This window comes from Schistocerca nitens, chromosome 7, assembly GCF_023898315.1.
Source record: "Schistocerca nitens isolate TAMUIC-IGC-003100 chromosome 7, iqSchNite1.1, whole genome shotgun sequence".
NCBI lineage: Eukaryota > Metazoa > Arthropoda > Insecta > Orthoptera > Acrididae > Schistocerca > Schistocerca nitens.
In genome coordinates, this window is record NC_064620.1 from 610,211,791 (window position 1) to 610,230,313 (window position 18,523).

General features: G+C 43.3%; 1 protein-coding gene across 1 annotated transcript in view; it reads left to right on the forward strand.

The window, feature by feature from the left end:
• Positions 1-18,523, forward strand: part of LOC126195778 (microtubule-associated tumor suppressor candidate 2 homolog) — a 604,136-nt gene that overhangs the window by 264,354 nt on the left and 321,259 nt on the right. The window contains exon 7 of the mRNA XM_049934411.1: positions 11,403-11,546. Coding sequence (XP_049790368.1) covers positions 11,403-11,546 — 144 coding nt within the window. The remainder of the gene's footprint in view (positions 1-11,402; positions 11,547-18,523) is intronic.

The following is an 18,523-nucleotide window of genomic DNA, read 5'->3' on the forward strand; positions in this document are numbered from 1 at the left end:
CGAAGTATCTAAAGAATACAGGATAGCGGATTGAGATTCAATACGCGTCACCTTGCAGGACAGAAATGACTGGACGTTCTGAAACTTCCAGCCAGTTCATTACCACCGTTTTAAGAGTGAGGCCGACAGAAGCAGCAACACCAGTAACACAAAACGTTGCCACAATGGGCAATAGAAAACTGCTAGTCAGGCGTATTAGGCTGCAGTTTTTGAAACACCGCATTAGCTGTTAAATCATTAGTAGTGCGAAAAGCTGGACAGTCAGTACTTGCGTGGTAGTAGCGATAGAGAAGCGTCAGCAATGGTGGGTGAGGCAAGAGAAGGTCCAGAGTAAAAAGTAGAAGAGAACTGGCAATATGGAGAGGCCTAGGAAAACACTTCAAATATATGGCTAGTCACACAGGGAGAACGTGAGACGGGGTGCGATTAAGGCGCCAGAAGGAGAGACAGCATAAAAAGCTGGGCACTAGTTGCCATTAACAGTGTCAGTGCTGTCCTTTATAGAGAGACCGATAATCAATCAAAACATAGCTCATTTTAAAGTTTTATGTCTCTTGATATACTCGAATACGTACACCACTACAGTGAGGACCCAAAACATTGTGAGCTCCTGGTTAATAGCGCGTTGGTCTGCCTCTGGAAAGAAATGTAGCAGCGACTGTGCGTGCCATGGATTCGACAAGTCCTCGCCAGGTTTCCGGAACCGTATCTGTGACCACCAGCCACCTACGCTCACCAAAGAAATTCCCCTGGATTACGGACGGATGGTTTGTGGGAGTGTAGCTAGCGCCCAGTAGCGTCCTAGAAGCGTTCGGTCGGTTTCAGATCAGGTAAATATGGGGGCCAAGGCGTAACCTTCATTTCACTCTTACGCTCCTTATATCACCATAGCATGATGCTGGCGTTGACACGGGCAGTCACCCTGCTAGAAGTTGCCATCGCCATCGGAGAAGAGGTCAAGCATGAAGGGAGACAGATGGACCGCAGTAACGCTCACCTAGTCGACAGCTGTCGTCATACGTTCGGTTACCGCCACACATCACACGGACAGCCATTTTCGAGCAGCGAGTCGCCTGGATGACGTTACATCTGGACACGACCATCAACATGCTATAGCATGAAGCGTGAGTCGTCGGACCATGAGAGATGTTTTTCCCACTGATTCGTGGTCCAATCTCGGTGATCCTGTGCCCACTGCAGTCGTAATTCTTGATGTTTTTGGAACAACGTAGAGGTTGCATGTGGAACCTCTGGTTCAACAATGATGTGCTCCGAAACACCAGTGGCTGCTCCAGCATTGTACCCTGTTGTCAGATATACCACAGATCGCCGCTTATCTGCTGTAGGAGAGGTTAAGCCTTCCATTTAGAAGTTCTGTGCTGAGGCGGCGTCGACGACAAATACCTTGCTGCCTACTCGTGGCTTCACCATATTTCCGAGAGACTCGCCCATAACAAAGTACCTTCCGTCAGAGTCGCTTATCTCAGTGAACTTTCCCCATTTGTGGACCGCGGCGTCGCCGGAATGGTTTCCCAATAGTCTTCGCTCGTAAACTTTAGCTACCGCTCCACATTTGTGCGCAGTACCACCTAGCGACAAAGAACTTATCATTTGTCGGCTCCTGAGTGTGTGCATTCCCTTCAGCACTCGTTCAGGGTGTTACCTTGAGCGCTAAGACTCCATATTCGCCATCCACCTGTTTCCTGCGGTGTTACTGTTCAGTATGCGGTGATCGTGATCGCTGTGGCGTATTAAATTTTTTTCAGTAAGTCCTCATATAGTTTCTTAAATCGCTTGTTAAATTTGAGGACGGTCGTTAGTCAAAATGAACGGAGTAATGGACGCGGATTCATCGTACCCATAGAACAGAACATAAATTTCATATTGAGCTGAATATCTCCAGAGCTGTTTCTTTTTGTGAACCTCCTCACTGGTATTGCGTGCCGCCACGACTTCTCCTGTACCTGTCTCTCCCTATTAGTGTACCACACCTAACGTTCTCAATACAATTTTTGCCCTGACCTTGTAATATCATCCTGTCCCTTCGATTAGTCGCTGATTTTTGCGGACAACTTTCTTGTTCCGTACAAGTTTACTTAATTTTCAGTAAGCTTCTGTACCACCACATTTCAGACGTATCTTTCCTGGGTGGCTCAGTTATTTGTACGAAGTTGATATACCGATAACACGAAAACAGTATAGTTTATCACAAATGATAAATATTAACTCGATCTTAACTATAGTGTTTTATATAGTACATTTGGCAAAATTATTAGAGTAATGTTGAATCTAAAGATAATACATACATAATCTGTGAACACATACGTGCTATTAGTTTGTCAGTCAAGAATTACAAAATATCGATTAAGAATTGACAAATGTTCTCATTATTAGACGATTTTTGAGTGTCCTTCAACTTAAATGCTTTTTTGTCATGTTGTTGTTGTTGTTGTTGTTGTGGTCTTCAGTCCTGAGACTGGTTTGATGCAGCTCTCCATGCTTCTCTATCCAGTGCAAGCTTCATCTCCCAGTACCTACTGCAGCCTACATCCTTCTCAATCTGCTTAGTGTATTCATCTCTTGGTCTCCCTCTACCATTTTTACCCTCCGCGCTGCCCTCCAATACTAAATTGGTGATCCCTCGATGTCTCAGAACATGTCCTACCAACCGATCCCTTCTTCTAGTCAAGTTGTGCCACAAACTCCTCTTCTCCCCAATTCTATTCAATACCTCCTCATTAGATGGGTAGATCACATAACTAATCTTCAGCATTCTTCTGTAGCACCACATTTCGAAAGCTTCTATTCTCTTCTTGTCTAAACTATTTATCGCCCACGTTTCACTTCCATACATGGCTACACTCCATACAAATACCTTCAGAAACGACTTCCTGACATTTAAATCTACACTTGATGTTAACAACTTTCTCTTCTTCAGAAACGCTTTCCTTGCCATTGCCAGTCTACATTTTATATCCTCTCTACTTCGACCATCATCAGTTATTTTGCTCCCCAAATAGCAAAACTCCTTTACTACTTTAAGTGTCTCATTTGCTAATCTAATTCCCTCAGCATCACCCGACTTAATTCGACTACATTCCATTTGCCTCGTTTTGCTTTTGTTGTTCATCTTATATCCTCCTTTCAAGACACTGTCCATTCCGTTCAACTGCTCTTCCAAGTCCTTTGCTGTGTCTGACAGAATTACAATGTCATCGGCGAGCCTCAACGTTTTTATTTCTTCTCCGTGGACTTTTATACCTACTCTGAATTTTTCTTTTGTTTCCTTTCTTGCTTGCTCAACATACAGATTGAATAACATCGGGGATAGGCTACAACCCTGTCTCACTCCCTTCCCAACCACTGCTTCCCTTTCATACCCCTCGACTCTTATAACTGCCATCTGCTTTCTGTACAAATTGTAAATAGCCTTTCGGTCCCTGATTTTACCCCTGCCACCTTCAGAATTTGAAAGAGAGTATTCCAGTTAACATTGTCAAAAGCTTTCTCTAAGTCTACAAATGCTAGAATCGTAGGTTTGCCTTTCCTTAATCTTTCTTCTAAGATAAATTGTAGGGTCAGTATTGCATCACGTGTTCCATTTCTACGGAATCCAAACTGATCTTCCCCGATGTCAGCTTCTACCAGTTTTTCCATTCATCTGTAAAGAATTCGCGTTAGTATTTCGCAGCCGTGACTTATTAAACTGATAGTTCCGTAATTTTCACATCTGTCAACACCTGCTTTCTTTGGGATTGGAATTATTACATTCTTCTTGAAGTCTGAAGGTATTTCGCCTGTCTCATACATCTTGCTCACCAGATGGTAGAGTTTTGTCAGGACTGGCTCTCCCAAGGCTGTCAGCAGTTCTATTTTTATCATACGTCATAAAAATTACACGAAATTGAAATCGAACACCGGACGGGCACGGACGCAAGTTCTCTATGCTATGTCGCCTGACATCTTAGCGGAAGCCAATCGTAACGAGGCATGGTGGTGCATTTTTCGACAAAAATGTTTAATTCTTTCGTGGAAATTTAAAGACTTATCAAACCACCATCGTATGTCAAATTTCACATTTACTAGAGAGAAAAAGAAGACCACGTATATATATAGCAGGCCAAATAGAAAGTAAAATTAATTTTCCTTTCCTTTGTCGAGAGATGAAGAACGCCACGTAGACGAAAACTAGGTATTTTAGATGTTACTTTCGATCGGTGCATCCCTCAGTGGCTTGGTGCTATTTCGACCATTCGAGATACAGAATGTGCAGCACACAGCAGAACAGAGCGTGACAGGAGGAGGTGTATGGCTGCATGGTGTGTGTGTGTGTGTGTGTGTGTGTGTGTGTGTGTGTGTGAGAGAGAGAGAGAGAGAGAGAGAGAGAGAGAGAGAGAGAGAGAGAGAGAGATACACGGCAGGTGGGGAAAGTGGAGGAAGCAGTGGGTGGCCTTAGAGCGTCGCGGCTGGTCGCTCTCCAGGAATGCCGCCCGGCCAGACTGCTGCAGAGCGCTGTGCTGTTATTGCAGCCGGCACAGCACCGCCGTGTAGTCCTCTGGCGGCCAGCTGGCTGAACGCCGTGTCAGAATCCAGGATTAATCGCGGTCACAGCGCCGGCGCCTCTCGGGCTGAGCGTCCGCTTTGCACCGGGATGTGAGGCGCCGGCTGTTTCCGAACAACTGGCCACCATAGCCGCGATCGCTAGCGCGCGATGAGTCTGACTCCACCAGAAGGGTTTCCTGCAGACAGTTCTGCCGCAGTACAGATCACAGGCGCCTCAGAGCGTGCGAGTGAAGTGGTGTGGCAGCTGTAAACTTAAGCCTAAGCTCGCCTCGTCGGCGCAGTGCGATTCTTGTGGGCAAAAGTGCGCACGGGTTCGCCGTGAAATTCCCACGGTGTATGGACGAAACGTAGTGTCACTTTGCAGTAGTGAAATGGTGCCAACAGTTCGAGCAGAGCCAAAGAGGCGTGGCTTACGCTGATCGGGAAGGGAGACCGTAGACATGGAGCACAGACGATAATGTCCTGGCATTCGAGGAACTGAGTGGTTTTCGAATGGCGTCCGTGAGCACGGAGCGCATTTATGTCGTACAGGAATTAAAAATTTGTTGATACATCCAATCTTTGCTTGCAGATACTTGGTAACTATGTTGGAAATCAGTGTCCTCTGTCGGCTGAGGCATCGATCTCCTTACATCGTTTGCCTGTCGATACGCACAGCCATCTTACGTACTGCCTGGCTCCGAGAGGAAAGAGCGGTGGAGGCGAAGTTGTACCGGACAGGGTTCCTGCCAGCACGTGGTACAGCGTTTCCTTATTTCAAAGTTTTTCTTTCGGCTATGAAATATTTGATCTGCTCAAATGTAGACTTTTTTTTCCGGCAAGTTAAAACAGCAGTGCTTTTTAACATGCCAAAAAGTTCTGTCCTCTTCATTTGTTGCGGTATTATATCAAAGTGAAATTATTTGCGCTTGTGATTTATTGCTGTTTTCTGATACAGACGTTAGCTTAAGAAGTTGCGGGACTATCGCAAAACAAAATACAAAATTGCTGAATTTATTGCAGCATTGCATTCCTCCGCACCGATTACTGAAGAGGCTCTGGAACACGTTAGCAAAAGCTTCTATTGGGAATCCTCTCCATAACTGGCGTCACATGCCGTTCAAACGGTTCAGAATCCTCAAAATGTCCCCCCTTGACTTCACAGATGAGTGTTTGGGAGATGCCCATGAAGTCTGCAGATGCCAAATGAGGGGGGGGGGGCTGTAAAGACTCTAAAATTACCGTTTTTCATACAAATTACTTGATCAGTTTTGAGACGTGTTATGCCACAAGAACCAAAAACTAAATTTTGTTAAGTGACACAAAAATTTGTTATAATTCAGAGAATTGATGGCTGTCGGCTCAAGATTTATTTCGTTAGATTGCTTTCATACTTGAAACACAAGCTTCACTCATGATTACCTCCAAAGCAAGGCTTTTTGTAGTATTAATACGATTATGTATCTGGCAAGGAAAGCGTTTCTGAAGAAGAGAAATTTAACATCGAGTATAGGTTTAAGTGTCAGTAAGGCGTTCCTGAAAGTATTTGTATGGAGTATAGCCATGTATGGATGTGAAACGTCGACGATAAATAGTTTAGACAAGAAGAGAATAGAAGCTTTCGAAATCTGGTGCTACAGAACACTGCTGAAAATTAGATGGGTAGATCACGTAACTAATGAGGTATTGAATACAATTGGAGAGAAGAGAAATTTCTGGCGCAACTTGACTAGAAGAAGGGATCGGTTGGTAGGGCATATTCTGAGGCATCAAGGCATCACCAATTTAGTATTGGAGAGCAGCGTGGAGGGTAAAAATGGTAGAGGGAGACCAAGAGATGAATACACTAAGCAGAGTCAGAAGCATGTAGGTTGCAGTAGGTACTGGGAGATGAAGAAGCTTGCACAGGATAGATTAGCATGGAGAGCTGCATCAAACCAGTCTCTGGATTGAAGACCACAACAACAACATGGATCTGACACCTTTTCGAAGTGTACGAAGATGTAATCCTTTACGATTACATTTGAAATGTATCCAACAAAATGATCAATACGTTAGGAAATAAAGCAGTGAAATATTAACGATATTTTTATTCATATGCCAGTAATATTTATTGATACTGAATGTCAAAAGTCTGCAGTAGGAAATAATCGGAAGTGAGGATACTGGTGGTTATAAACAAAAACAGTCAGTCATGGAGCCTTTGACTAATTTTCGTTGAAAGCGATAATGCAGAGAACATATCGTAATGCATAGCGAATTGTACGCGATACCGTACGTGGCATTCTGTGAAACGAAACAATGCTCCAGGAAGCGCTCCGTTTAGGCACGCTGGTCGCTTAAGAAGACTGTGACGGGGAATTTGATTCCACGCCAGCTCGAAAGTGTCTCTTGAGGTGAGTACACACTAGTGCACATAGTAGAGCGATTGCCTACAGACATTGTAGAGGGACTGTCTACAGGTATGCAGCTAGACACATCCTGTATGTGCACAGTCTAGATACTTCGTCTCATGTACACACTTGAATACCTTGTTGCTCAATATTTGCTAAATACGGCTGACCTTGCTGAGATCTCGGCTTGTGCAGTGATAATGTATGTGGACGAGGAGGTGCGTGTCGACACCTGAAAGTCCAGAAATTAAGCACTGAATCATACTGATGTAACACGCTAACACAAAACAATGCTTTTGTTTCGATGGTTGAAACGATGTATACGTGAATATACTAAGATTTGAGATTTCTGGCTCACAGCCATAGACCCTTTACGGTCATTCTTTTTGTTTCTGTTTCATGCGTATCCACTGTGGTTACAAGCTAGGGGCGTTTCACGTTGAAGATTGCTTGAACAACTCAGAGCCGATAGGTCAAACGATACTGCTGATACATCCGCCATCTTAGTCATAGCTGTTTTCGTTGCTGGACTCGGTAGACGCCTCTCGGTTCTAGTAGCAATTTGAGGGGGAAAACATTCGTTAGGTCTTGACATTTCGCGTTTTTCGTCAGAAAATTCCGCAGCCAAAACTGAGAGTAATACTAATTCGTGCACGCACCGTCGTTTTGTGGTGCTAGATTATTACAGTAACATGTAGCCTGGAGGACATTGATGCTATGTTTCAATAAAGGTGGGACTGAAGTTCAGTAACGGCATGCCACAGTACCCGAGCTGCCCCAAATATTATCGGCTGGATTGTCTGAAGGCGGTGTAAATGACTACACTATTAGTTATTGTAATTCTAGATGTCTTATTTCGAATACACTGGAAGTTGTATTAGTACTTGATCCTTTAACCATCTGGAACTAAACCACCGTCAATGAAAAGGATGTTACTAAAGAGTGCGGTAAATATCGTATTATAGTATACGTGCCTTGTTATTTATTAACGGGTTGGGTGTGAACGGATAGATCAATCCTGCAAGTAAATCTGAAATCTTAGAAACGAAAAAAAACTAGAGTTGTATCAGCAGATGCTGTTGCAAAGGGTATTAAAAAGTCAGCCCTAAAGGCGAGGTCGCTAACGCACGCCTATGCGATGGTACTCGGTTCTCTGGTAGCCGGTTCAAATCCTTCCCTGCCGCAGTTTGCTGGCGAAGGGAAAGGAGGTGCTGGGTGAAGTGCCGGACCACCAGACTCAAGACCAGTGTCCCGGGTTAAATTCCAGGGTTCCCTGCATTATGACGAATTGAGAGCGTGTGACACTGTCAGCAGTGGATCTGTCCGTCGGATGGAGGCGTTAGGCCGTGAGGGCCAGTCGGTGTTACTGGAGAGGAGTGTGCTGTGCGACGTCACACCCATCACCCTCACCTACGTCCAGGAGATGCTCTTTGGACACAACACTCGCACACCGCGAGGAAGGGTGGCCGATGTGCGCGCGCGGCAAGAAACCCCTTTCCCGTGAGACGGCACAACCACCACTCCGGTTCTCCTACCCAGCAACACTCTATAAGATTCGACAGAACGTTGTCATCGACAAAAATTGTCTTGCCTATCCAACTGGAAGCGAAAGCCATCGTGGCATAACAAGGAAAACTGTTACAGTTTCCCAACAGCACTTAACTCCCTCACAGTTCAAGGGGTCATTCATTGCCTACCTCGAATGCCCCTACTGTCCGTGCAGCAGGCACAGGACGATATCTGCTTATGGGTTAACAAAGCTCGGGCAACGTCCGTGTAGTTTCCGCCAGTAAATTGCTCACTTCCGATCAAACTGGTTGGTCAGCCTCCCCCAGCCCTCCCGTTGCGCTGATTTGTTTATTCAAATCAACCTGAACGTAAACGGAATCAGACATTACACGGGGGGAAACGACGATGACGGTGTCTGCTGGGAAGTAAAAGGAAGCGACCCACTGAAGGTAGCCCGGTCGTACAGGAGAAGTGTTGCAGAAGAAAGTATCGTCAGCATTTCGTCCTCAAAGCCGTACGGCTGTTGAGAGATGTAACGGTCTCGCGTAGCTATCAATTTACTGTACCAGGTTTGATATGTAACATTAAGTACCTTGTCCCATGGTTAATACTATACCGGCTGCATTCGAGGTTAGCGGATAGCGATTCCGTCTGTTGACACACAGGACGCTGAACCTGAGTGTAGTTAATCTTGAGCTTTCAAAACTCAATACTGCGAGGCTTGAATTAAGGCGAGATACCCTCAGCTAGCCGATACCGTAGAGATGCAATGGGTTATCCTTATGGTACATTAAACTGTACAACTCTGCAATCAGGCGCAAGAATCAGCCGCTTACAGCTTGACGACATCAGCTGTTGAACTTCTGCTTTGTTAAGTAAATAGACGCAAATGACCGCAAGAGTACCAGTCTAACAGAAGCTCGACATTCTGGTTCAGAGGAGCGAATCGGAATCGGCCTACCTACCTCAATCGAATCCTTCACCTCTACAAAGTAATAATACACGCTGACAAAATACGGAAGCGAAGCTTGTATGTCAAAACAACGTAGATGCTCAGTTTCCGGACATATCAGATTGACGAAAATCAGTCATTGTCATTATGTAAATGATTTAAAGCCACGTGCAGCTGTCATTTTTTTTTCTTAATTCGTTGGAAGAGTGTAAAGTTTACCAAATATTTGTAGTTGGCCCATTAGTCTCTGCTCCCGTGACTGTTTAAATAATATTCACGGTACTTGAGAGGGCAGGTTCTGTAGCGGTCACAAAATTTATATCACGTTAGTATGTGCTATATTAGAAAATGAATGTTGAGTGTGATGCTGTGTGAAATATGGATAATTTTAAAAGAAGTGACGTGTACCAGAAAAAACTGTGCTAGCTATAGCAATTTCATGAAAAATAAGACATCTGCACCCACAACTACAATCGTGGTGGATACTGTTTAAAAATACTCGCAGGTTCTGGAGACTTGGGTGGCATAATGTGCAGACGATGAACTTTTTTTTAAAGAATCGTAATACTGGTCTAAGAGAGGAAACTGTGAATAGCACAGCGAATGAAGAAGGTAATGACAGGTGCAGGCAGCTTTACGTCATTTAAACCTCTCATTGCAGCTACGGAATCAGTCTCAATGAACATCTATTACAATTATGGATTTTTTTTGTTGTTAAGAGGCTTTTCAGTGTAAAAACTCATTCCTCTTTTTCTGCTTCAACGAGACTCGTGTCATTCATTCTAAGTGAAGTTGAAAATATGAATAAATTATTCATACCTTATCTATAAAAACTGCGGAATTAAATAATGATGTTGATAGGATAATGGCAAAAATTTTAATTCATTTCTTCTGCTTCCGTCATTATCGTAGATATAGATGAAACAAATGTCTCGGGGAAAATTTAATTATAAGGTGTATTAGGATGTTAACAAAACAGTGAATAGTCGCCGTTTCTTCTCGTTACTGTTTTATTCGCGCCACGAGCAGTTTCAGCGACGAAGATGAATTAGTGTGAAGAAGGGTTTAAATATTCGACTATATTAGCCAGTTAATGGTTAAGAGAGAAATCCAAAACTTCGAAGTAAAACGTTTACGGGCGATGGAGGAAAAATAATTCGCTTGAAATTACAGTAGGCTGCTTTTCTGTTTCCTTGTATCCACAGTCCAGCAATATTTTAGAAACGTCCCTTGGCGCCTGCCCTGTCATTAAACGCTTTTATCCACGATCGCAACTGCTGCCTGTTACGCATTCGGCACCCATGTTCTAGTTCCAGAAAGCTTCAATACAGCGCACACGCCTCTCTGAATTGAGATTTTTAATTCCTCTTTAAATGGCTACTGACTTGAATCCTAGACAGTATGTCAGTACTTCTTCATATTAATCTCAGAATAAGTATCACATAAGCAAACCACGTATCGAATATTTACTTTCAGAACGTTAAACCGTTATGCCGTGACTAACCAGACATCACTACAGGATATTGGAGTACATCATCACATACCTCTCCAGCGTTCATTTTAGCTTCGAAAGCAGTGCATGCTCTCGCTATTTAATGATGCTGATAAATTTACAGATTCAAAAAAATGTTCACAGCTTGCATCTCTCACGAGCAAGACCGTTTGAAGAGACTCGTTATAAGATCTTATGGTATATATTAAATTGTTCCATTACAAACAAATACGAAAGGTAAGTGAAAAAGTTGTTATATCTTTTCTGTGTTTATCTCTGGATTCTTGTTTCTCTTGTAAGACTAACGTGATCGTAATTGTAGTTATATTTACCGATCAAATAAGAAACATCTCCTCTTTCGAGATTATTTAATTTTGATCTCAATTAAAGTCTGATAAACAGTTAAGCCAAGCCAAATTTCGAATTAGCCCACCGTACAAAGCATCGTGACAAGATAGTTACACAACTGGCTGCATGGAGGCGCACTGTTACTGACTGGTGCTGCTGTTTGCAGAGTCCGCCGCAAGAGCGCGCACGCACAGCGTCAAAGGAAGTGGCGCCTCTGGTGGACGCTCCTCAAAGCATTTGGTGGCAACGGCGCGCGTGCTCAAAGATTCATCTCGCAACAATAAGCTCGTCTCTCAACGGTCCACTGAAGGTACAGCCCTGCTGTGGTTCGATAATTGCGTTTGTCACAGTTCCCGCTCATAATTTTAAATTATTCCAAAATCAGTTTCCAGAATTTAATTTCTGCACTCCATGCAATGTCCTGTAACATGTGATCTTGGAAATTTGCATGAATTGATACCTTTTTATTGTAATCTCCCAACTTTGTGACGGCAAATTATCGAACTATAAGTGGACTTGGTGTATGTTGCCTGTTGAAAATCTTTGTTCTTTTATGTGTTGACTTGCATCTCCCCAGTGCATAGTCGAGTGCCTGTGTAAATAATACCAAGTAATCCATAATTTATAGACGTCCAGTTTTCGGAATGTTGGTGTGTTTAACGATCATAGTTCCATTTTGGCATGCTGTCCAGTTTCTGTTTCACAAAATAATAAAATAGAGATTACAGTTTTTGGTAGTCCGTATTACTTTCTATTGAATGTTCGAAGGACCACTACTCTCTAGCAACGTTAATAGACGTTTATTTCAATAAAAATTAGAAACTTATTTCCTTGTATGTGCAAGCATTTGCGTTGCTAGACTGGAGGCGTCAATGCATGATCTTCTTAGAGGTTTTAATCTTACTGAGTGATTGATAGGTGTGTAATAACACTCACTTGGTGTTTCCCGCATGCTTTGATGTACAGGATTCCTATAAACGTAGTTACGTGTATCGCTCTTATACCAAATATCTTTGTGTTTTCGTTGTATGTTGTGTGGATTCGACAGTTTTATCAAAATATTTTCAACTGTTATTCACTATAGTCTTTCCGAAACTTTGCTTGTCGTGACGTAGAACATTGTTTACAAGATGCTTGCAGATTTGCGGAAACGGTAGAGGGAAACAGTAGAGGTAATGGAAGTCAACAAACCGTGTTTGGAAGACATTTCGCTTGGCGTATATCTCTGGCCCTAGATAGTATTTTCCACACTTTTATCTCGCGTATTATATTAACTCAAAAGCATCAGAACTACATTTTCAGCTCACCTTTACATATTTCCTGCCCTTACGAAATTCAAAACATTAATGGTCTGAAGAAAGATAGAGCAGAGTCCTTTCATTCGCCGTTTATACAGAAGTGTGGTATCGAACTGAAACGTGGTACTGACGACTCGAATTTGTAAACATAGGGAAAATATGAAAACTGGTAAGTGATGGCGTATGCATAGTCATAAAATATCTCCTTCTCTTTGACTAGTGTGCTCTGTGGGGGCCACATATCCTCGTAATGTCCTTCTGACTTCCATTGGAAGAGATGAATCCATCTTACAGTTCTACACATCTAGTGTAGACACACAATAGGTAAATGTAGTTCGTAGATTCCATAGGACATGATATGTTATGGACGCATGATATAAAAATGAAAAGTTTGATTAACAGCTCGTATTTAATTTTAAGACAGATAAAATGAGTTTATAGTTTAACATTGATGTTCGTGGTCGCATCAACTATTGTGCCGTCTGTTAAAAATCAAATAAACCAACATCCAAACCTACAAGATACGTCATCTGTGCTTTTAATTTTTCGTTTTCATAATTTTTTTTTTTATTTTGTTGCTCCTAGAGCTACGATAAGTGTTAAGGTGCGTGGAATAATGGAACGTGTCGCAGAGGAATTAGTTGTTCTGGAGACTGCGGTATACGGAAATATGTCGCTCCTGATCTCAGGAGTCCTCTAATCACTGTTTAGTTATTATGTGGCGCGTGTCGTATGGGGAAGGAAAAGTGTATTGTTATGTTACGTCGTACATTTCTAATGTTCCACTCAAACGATGAAAACACAGCGCTATTCTATTCATTCCTTGTCCAAATGCCTAAGACGAAAGGTTCGAAGCATTTGTATCCCATTGCTTTCTTTCATTTTTAGGTGCGCGTGTGCGGATGTGTTTCGACGTAAGGAAACCTAAAATAAAATTGCAATAGTAAGATAAAAACGCTGTGTTACACGAATCTGTCTGGTACTTAATTTTTCATTCTCAGCTAATAACCCATCTATTTCCTCGTAAACATTAAAGCGCAGTGCTCTCATGAGCACGATGAGAACTTTTTTCACTATTATGATATTCTGGTTACGTCTGTCTATTCGCAGCTGCATATGAACAGTTTCCGTTTAATAATTGGCAACCAATGCTGTACAATCGTAATAAAGTCATGAGATGTTCCGTTTAGCCAGAGGTGATTCGCATTAAATGCACATGATTTACTCTTCGTACTGAGCAAAAAAGTCACAGGACCAGAACTGTTGGTGGCTCAATGTGTAAATTAAATGTGCTGCACGCAAGTGAAAATCTGCATCCAGTCTGCTAGGCACTTTGAAGTGCCTGCAGAAAGTTCTCCCCGTTGTTGTACACAATTTTGTTCCTTCCCGTCCCATTCGCCAGTGAAGCTAGGGAAAAAAATTTAAGTATCTCTTCGACGCTACAGATATTTATGGCGTCCCTATGAGAGCTGTACGTCGGCGTTCCTAGGTTCCTCGTCTGATACGGTTCGTTGAAACTCTGTAAGAAAGATTTCGCGAGACAGCTGACGTATCTCATAAAGCGTCTGCCGGTAGTGTGTTTGCAGTACGTCCATCACGTTCTGCCCTGGGTCTAACCAACCTGTGACCATTCGTGCTGCCCTTCTTTCTATATGTTCTGCATCACCTTCGCAATTGTTTGGTGCTGGTTCCGTGCGCTTACACAGTATTTAATAATGGGGCGCACCAGTGTTTTGTAAGCCGCCTCCTTTGAAGTCTGATTGCTCTTGCCAAGTATCATACCAGTGAACCGACTAAGCATATTTGATCATAACGTTTCATATCCTCACGAACTGTTACATCAAGCACTTATTTGTATTTGTTGACTGATTGCAGTTGTGACTGGTATTGCAGACATAGATTACTGGGTTTTTGCATTTTGTGAAGTGCACAATTTTACGTCTCTAAATATTTAAATCAACTCGCCGGTCTTTTCAGGCCGGACTGAATATTTATGTAGCTATACTCCATACGGTATTACTTTAGCTAGCAATCAATCTTGTGTGAAATGACTTCCAGAAATGTAGTACCGCGCGTTGCTGAGCGTCTTGATCCGCGACTGACAGCATGTCCTGTGCGAGGGCGGGAGCTGCGTGCTGCACGCCTGAAGATAGTCATTGTCTTAGATAGATCGCTACGTTTGTGCTCAGAATATGTTCTAAAATTCTACAACAGTTGAATGTCAATATTGGACGGTACTTTGTGGATCACTGCTGTCACAATTTTTGTAGGCGTGTGTTACTTGTTCGTTGCGGCACGCATTGAGCACGGTTTGTTTTTTTTAGGGATCGCGGTTTGCTGTGGTTAAGAGAACGGCTAATTCTATATAGAGTCTGACATGGATGCCACGACAAACGTCTCCGCATACACTCGCTACTAGTCAGTATTCATTACATGTTGGCCGCCCCGATAGCTGAGTGGTCAGCGTGACTGATTGCCGTCCTACAAGCGCTGTTTCGATTCCCGGCTACGTCGGGGATTTTCTCCGCTTAGGGACTGGGTGTTGTGCTGTCTTCATCATTATTTCATCCCCATCCGGCGTGCAGGTCGCCCAATGTGGCGTCGATTGTAATAAGACCTGCACCAAGGCGGCCGGACCTGCCCGGCAAAGGGGCCTCCCGGCCAATGACGCCAAACGCTCATTTCCATTTTTTCATTACATGTTTACCTGTATTAAAGTGATACTGAATGTGTGGCGGGCAGGATGCAAATTCGCTTTGCGTAGATCACATAAATTACAAATTCTGATGTAAGAGGGGCAGGGGTTTTCAGACCTCTTCCCTCTGTTGCCCTCCGTCCCTGATGGTACCGCTGGCCCCTCGGCCACTCCCTCAATGTAGGTGCTGCAGCGTACCGTCTGTAAAGACGTGGACGGGGTGCTAACTAATGGCCTGCCTCCGCTCCTCTCAAGGTCGTACCACTGTTCCGGCCGGTCTCAATTAAATCAGGTACGAACACGGCGCGTCACGATTCCTCCCTCCCTCAGTCAGTAGTGCGTGTCCAGTTCGTCCGCGACCGCGACGCCTTGGCCGAAGTGACGTGAACGCTCGTGTGTGTGTGTGACGGGTTGCGTCTAGTGCGGCCGACAGGCGCGTTCCGCCCATTATGCGTGCGAGCCTTCTGCCGCAAGAGCAGCACTAAAAACGGCGGGGTAATTCCCGGTAATTACAGGCTAATTACCCGCAGCGTCGGCACCGCCGTGGTTCCGCCGCGTGTGAGGCCCGTGTGGGAGAGAGAGGGAGAGATGTGCCGCGAGGTCGTCTCGGCCCCCCTTCTCGTTTAGACACTTCGTACGATTTCGTCTTAACGAAGGTGAGAGAGGCTGGGATGCAGATCACCACCAGTGTACGTGAGAAGAGGCAGCAAAGAGACAAAAGGAAAATTCGGAACGGCAACAGAACTTAAAAAAGGGTGAGGTTTCGCAGACGATGCAACCCGTCTGGCCGTAGGCCTATATGAGGAATTTTTGGAAGGCTGACTGAAACTACGGACATGTTCGACACGACTTAACGGTTAATCCTTAAAGTGACACTAGTAAATGTGTATGACCCTGGCAAACAACTGAAATTGCCATGTGTAATTTTTTCTACTGATTCTTCGTTATGAAAATTTACCATCCCATACAGCACGGTAGAGTTAAAAATACACAGTAAATTGAGCAGGCTTATTCCTTGCAATTCCCAAACAGTACGTGGTGACAGGTATTGCTTTCTTTGAAAAACCTTTTGTCTTTTCGAGGATTATGGATAAACAAAGACTGTGATGAAGAGTAGTACAAAGAATTTTAACGACTTAGTTAACATCAAATTTGAGAACGACGCAGTAGCAGTGAAGTAATTGTCTACGAAGCAAGGTTATACACGACGATCGAGGCAAAGGAGACATCAGAAGTAAATTGGTGCAAGCCAAGAAAGCTTTAATCACCAGATACTGATGCGGAAATGAGAAAGTAGTTCTTGAAAATGCTCCTCTGGAGCAGAGCGTCGTCAGAAAATAAAACGTAGACTATAAGAAATCAATAGAGGAAACAATAGTCTGACTAAAATTACCTGATAGTTGACTCTTCACGTGTTGGAGGTCTCTTCCTCCAATCAGAGCGCTCAACGTCACGCCTGAACTATTCGCCGGTGCCAAACTGCGACAACAAATGTTGAGTTACCTTCAAATTCCTTGTCTGGCTTTTCTTGTTTTGTTTGGATCCTGAAGCCCTTTTATTTAGCATTTCAACACGCACACGCACATTTCGTACACATCACTAGCGAAACACTACTGGATTCTTTGGCACAAGATGCGACTCGGCTTCACAGATTCAAGTTATTGTTATAGAGATCGGCCTACATAGGCAAACAACATACAACACGGTATGAAACCAAACTTTTTAAAAGAAGAAAATCATCGTTGCAACTGTTGATACATTTTTCCTTTTAAATCTTTACCAAAATGACTATTATTATTTTTTTTCAGTTAGTTGGTTTCAATTATTTTTTTATTCTTTTATTGCATCATTTTCACTATCGTAGTGACTTTTTATTTTTTTCCCATCACTTTTCCACCTGTGTCGCCTGTAACCTGTAAATGAGTTCCAGACAGGAGTGCTCATCGGACGATTTCGCGTCAGCTCCCGTAGAAAAAGCGAGAACTCACAGTTAGCTTCTAGCGCTGAAACTGAATTTATTCGATTTTTTTTTTCTTCTGTGTCGAGTTTCGTCGTACAGGCGAACTTCAGTCGCCGTGAGCAAAGCGAGCGTGATTTACAATTCTGCAGCTGCAGACATCCGTTTTACCAGGGCTGCGTTATCTGCCGCAGTTCAGTCACCGGTCATTTAAAATCATCTTCCAACATTGCACCATGTTACATGAACAGCATTTCAGCAGTGTGAAGTGACCCGCCGAGTTTCCGTATCGCCTTTGAGTGGTAGCCGAAGTGGCAACACTGAAGCAGAAAGTCACAAGACGTCTACTATAAAGTAATTTTAAACGGACTGTAGAAGCGTTTGAAATTTACTGCTATCGAAAAACGTAAATATTAAATGAGAATGTATGTACAGGATGAGGAAGCACAAAAAAGAATAGCTGAGAAACGAAATCTATGGAACATTTACCAGGAGAAGGGAACAACGGCATGCAGGAACAACTAAGTGGTAGAAGCAACAGTTCGGGAGAAAATGCAGTAGAGCAGACGGACTCAAATAGGCAAATAGATTGATGTTGGTCTAACAGTTCTTTGGAAATGAAATGATTAGGTTGGTATACCGAAAGACAGTCTGCAGCACGAACCCAGTCAAGACTGAGGACAAAAATTCCCCTAATCGACATAAAAATTGTAGTGGTGTAAAATAATACCAATATCCCACCCACGTTGACAGTAAAGAGTATTGAAAGTAATCAAGTAACATTTCAAACAAACTAAGCAATTGTTAGCATCGGAGCTGCCGCGAGCTAACAAGATCTTCCGTTGAACAAAAATACAGCTCGAAGTCTTTGTGGGGGTATTTCTTGGCAAGCTGATACGATCAGGGTCCATAGACCATTGCCGTAAGGGATTCACAAGTAACTGACGATGAATGAAAATTTTCGTCCGCGTGAATCAAACCATTGGGGTCAAAACTATATATACGGCAGTCGATCTAAACGAGTACTTTGAGTTCAGGGAACAACGGTCGGTGGCTAAAATTTCTCGTATGCTCAACTGCTGTCAATCATGTGTTTGTAAACAGCTTACGCTATATATATAAAAGGCTACCATCCGCACCGACGATTGTGGAACTGTCTTCTAAAACAATACACTGTCGCCTATGACGTGGCCCTTAATAACGTGTATTCTACCACACCACTATTTTATCGTCTGAGGTAGCATGTAAATTTTGGTCGTAAGTGGGTGGGTTACTCTTGGAGCCGATACAAGCAGGGACGTTTCTGGTACGTTTGGCGGTATGGTTTAATAACAGCG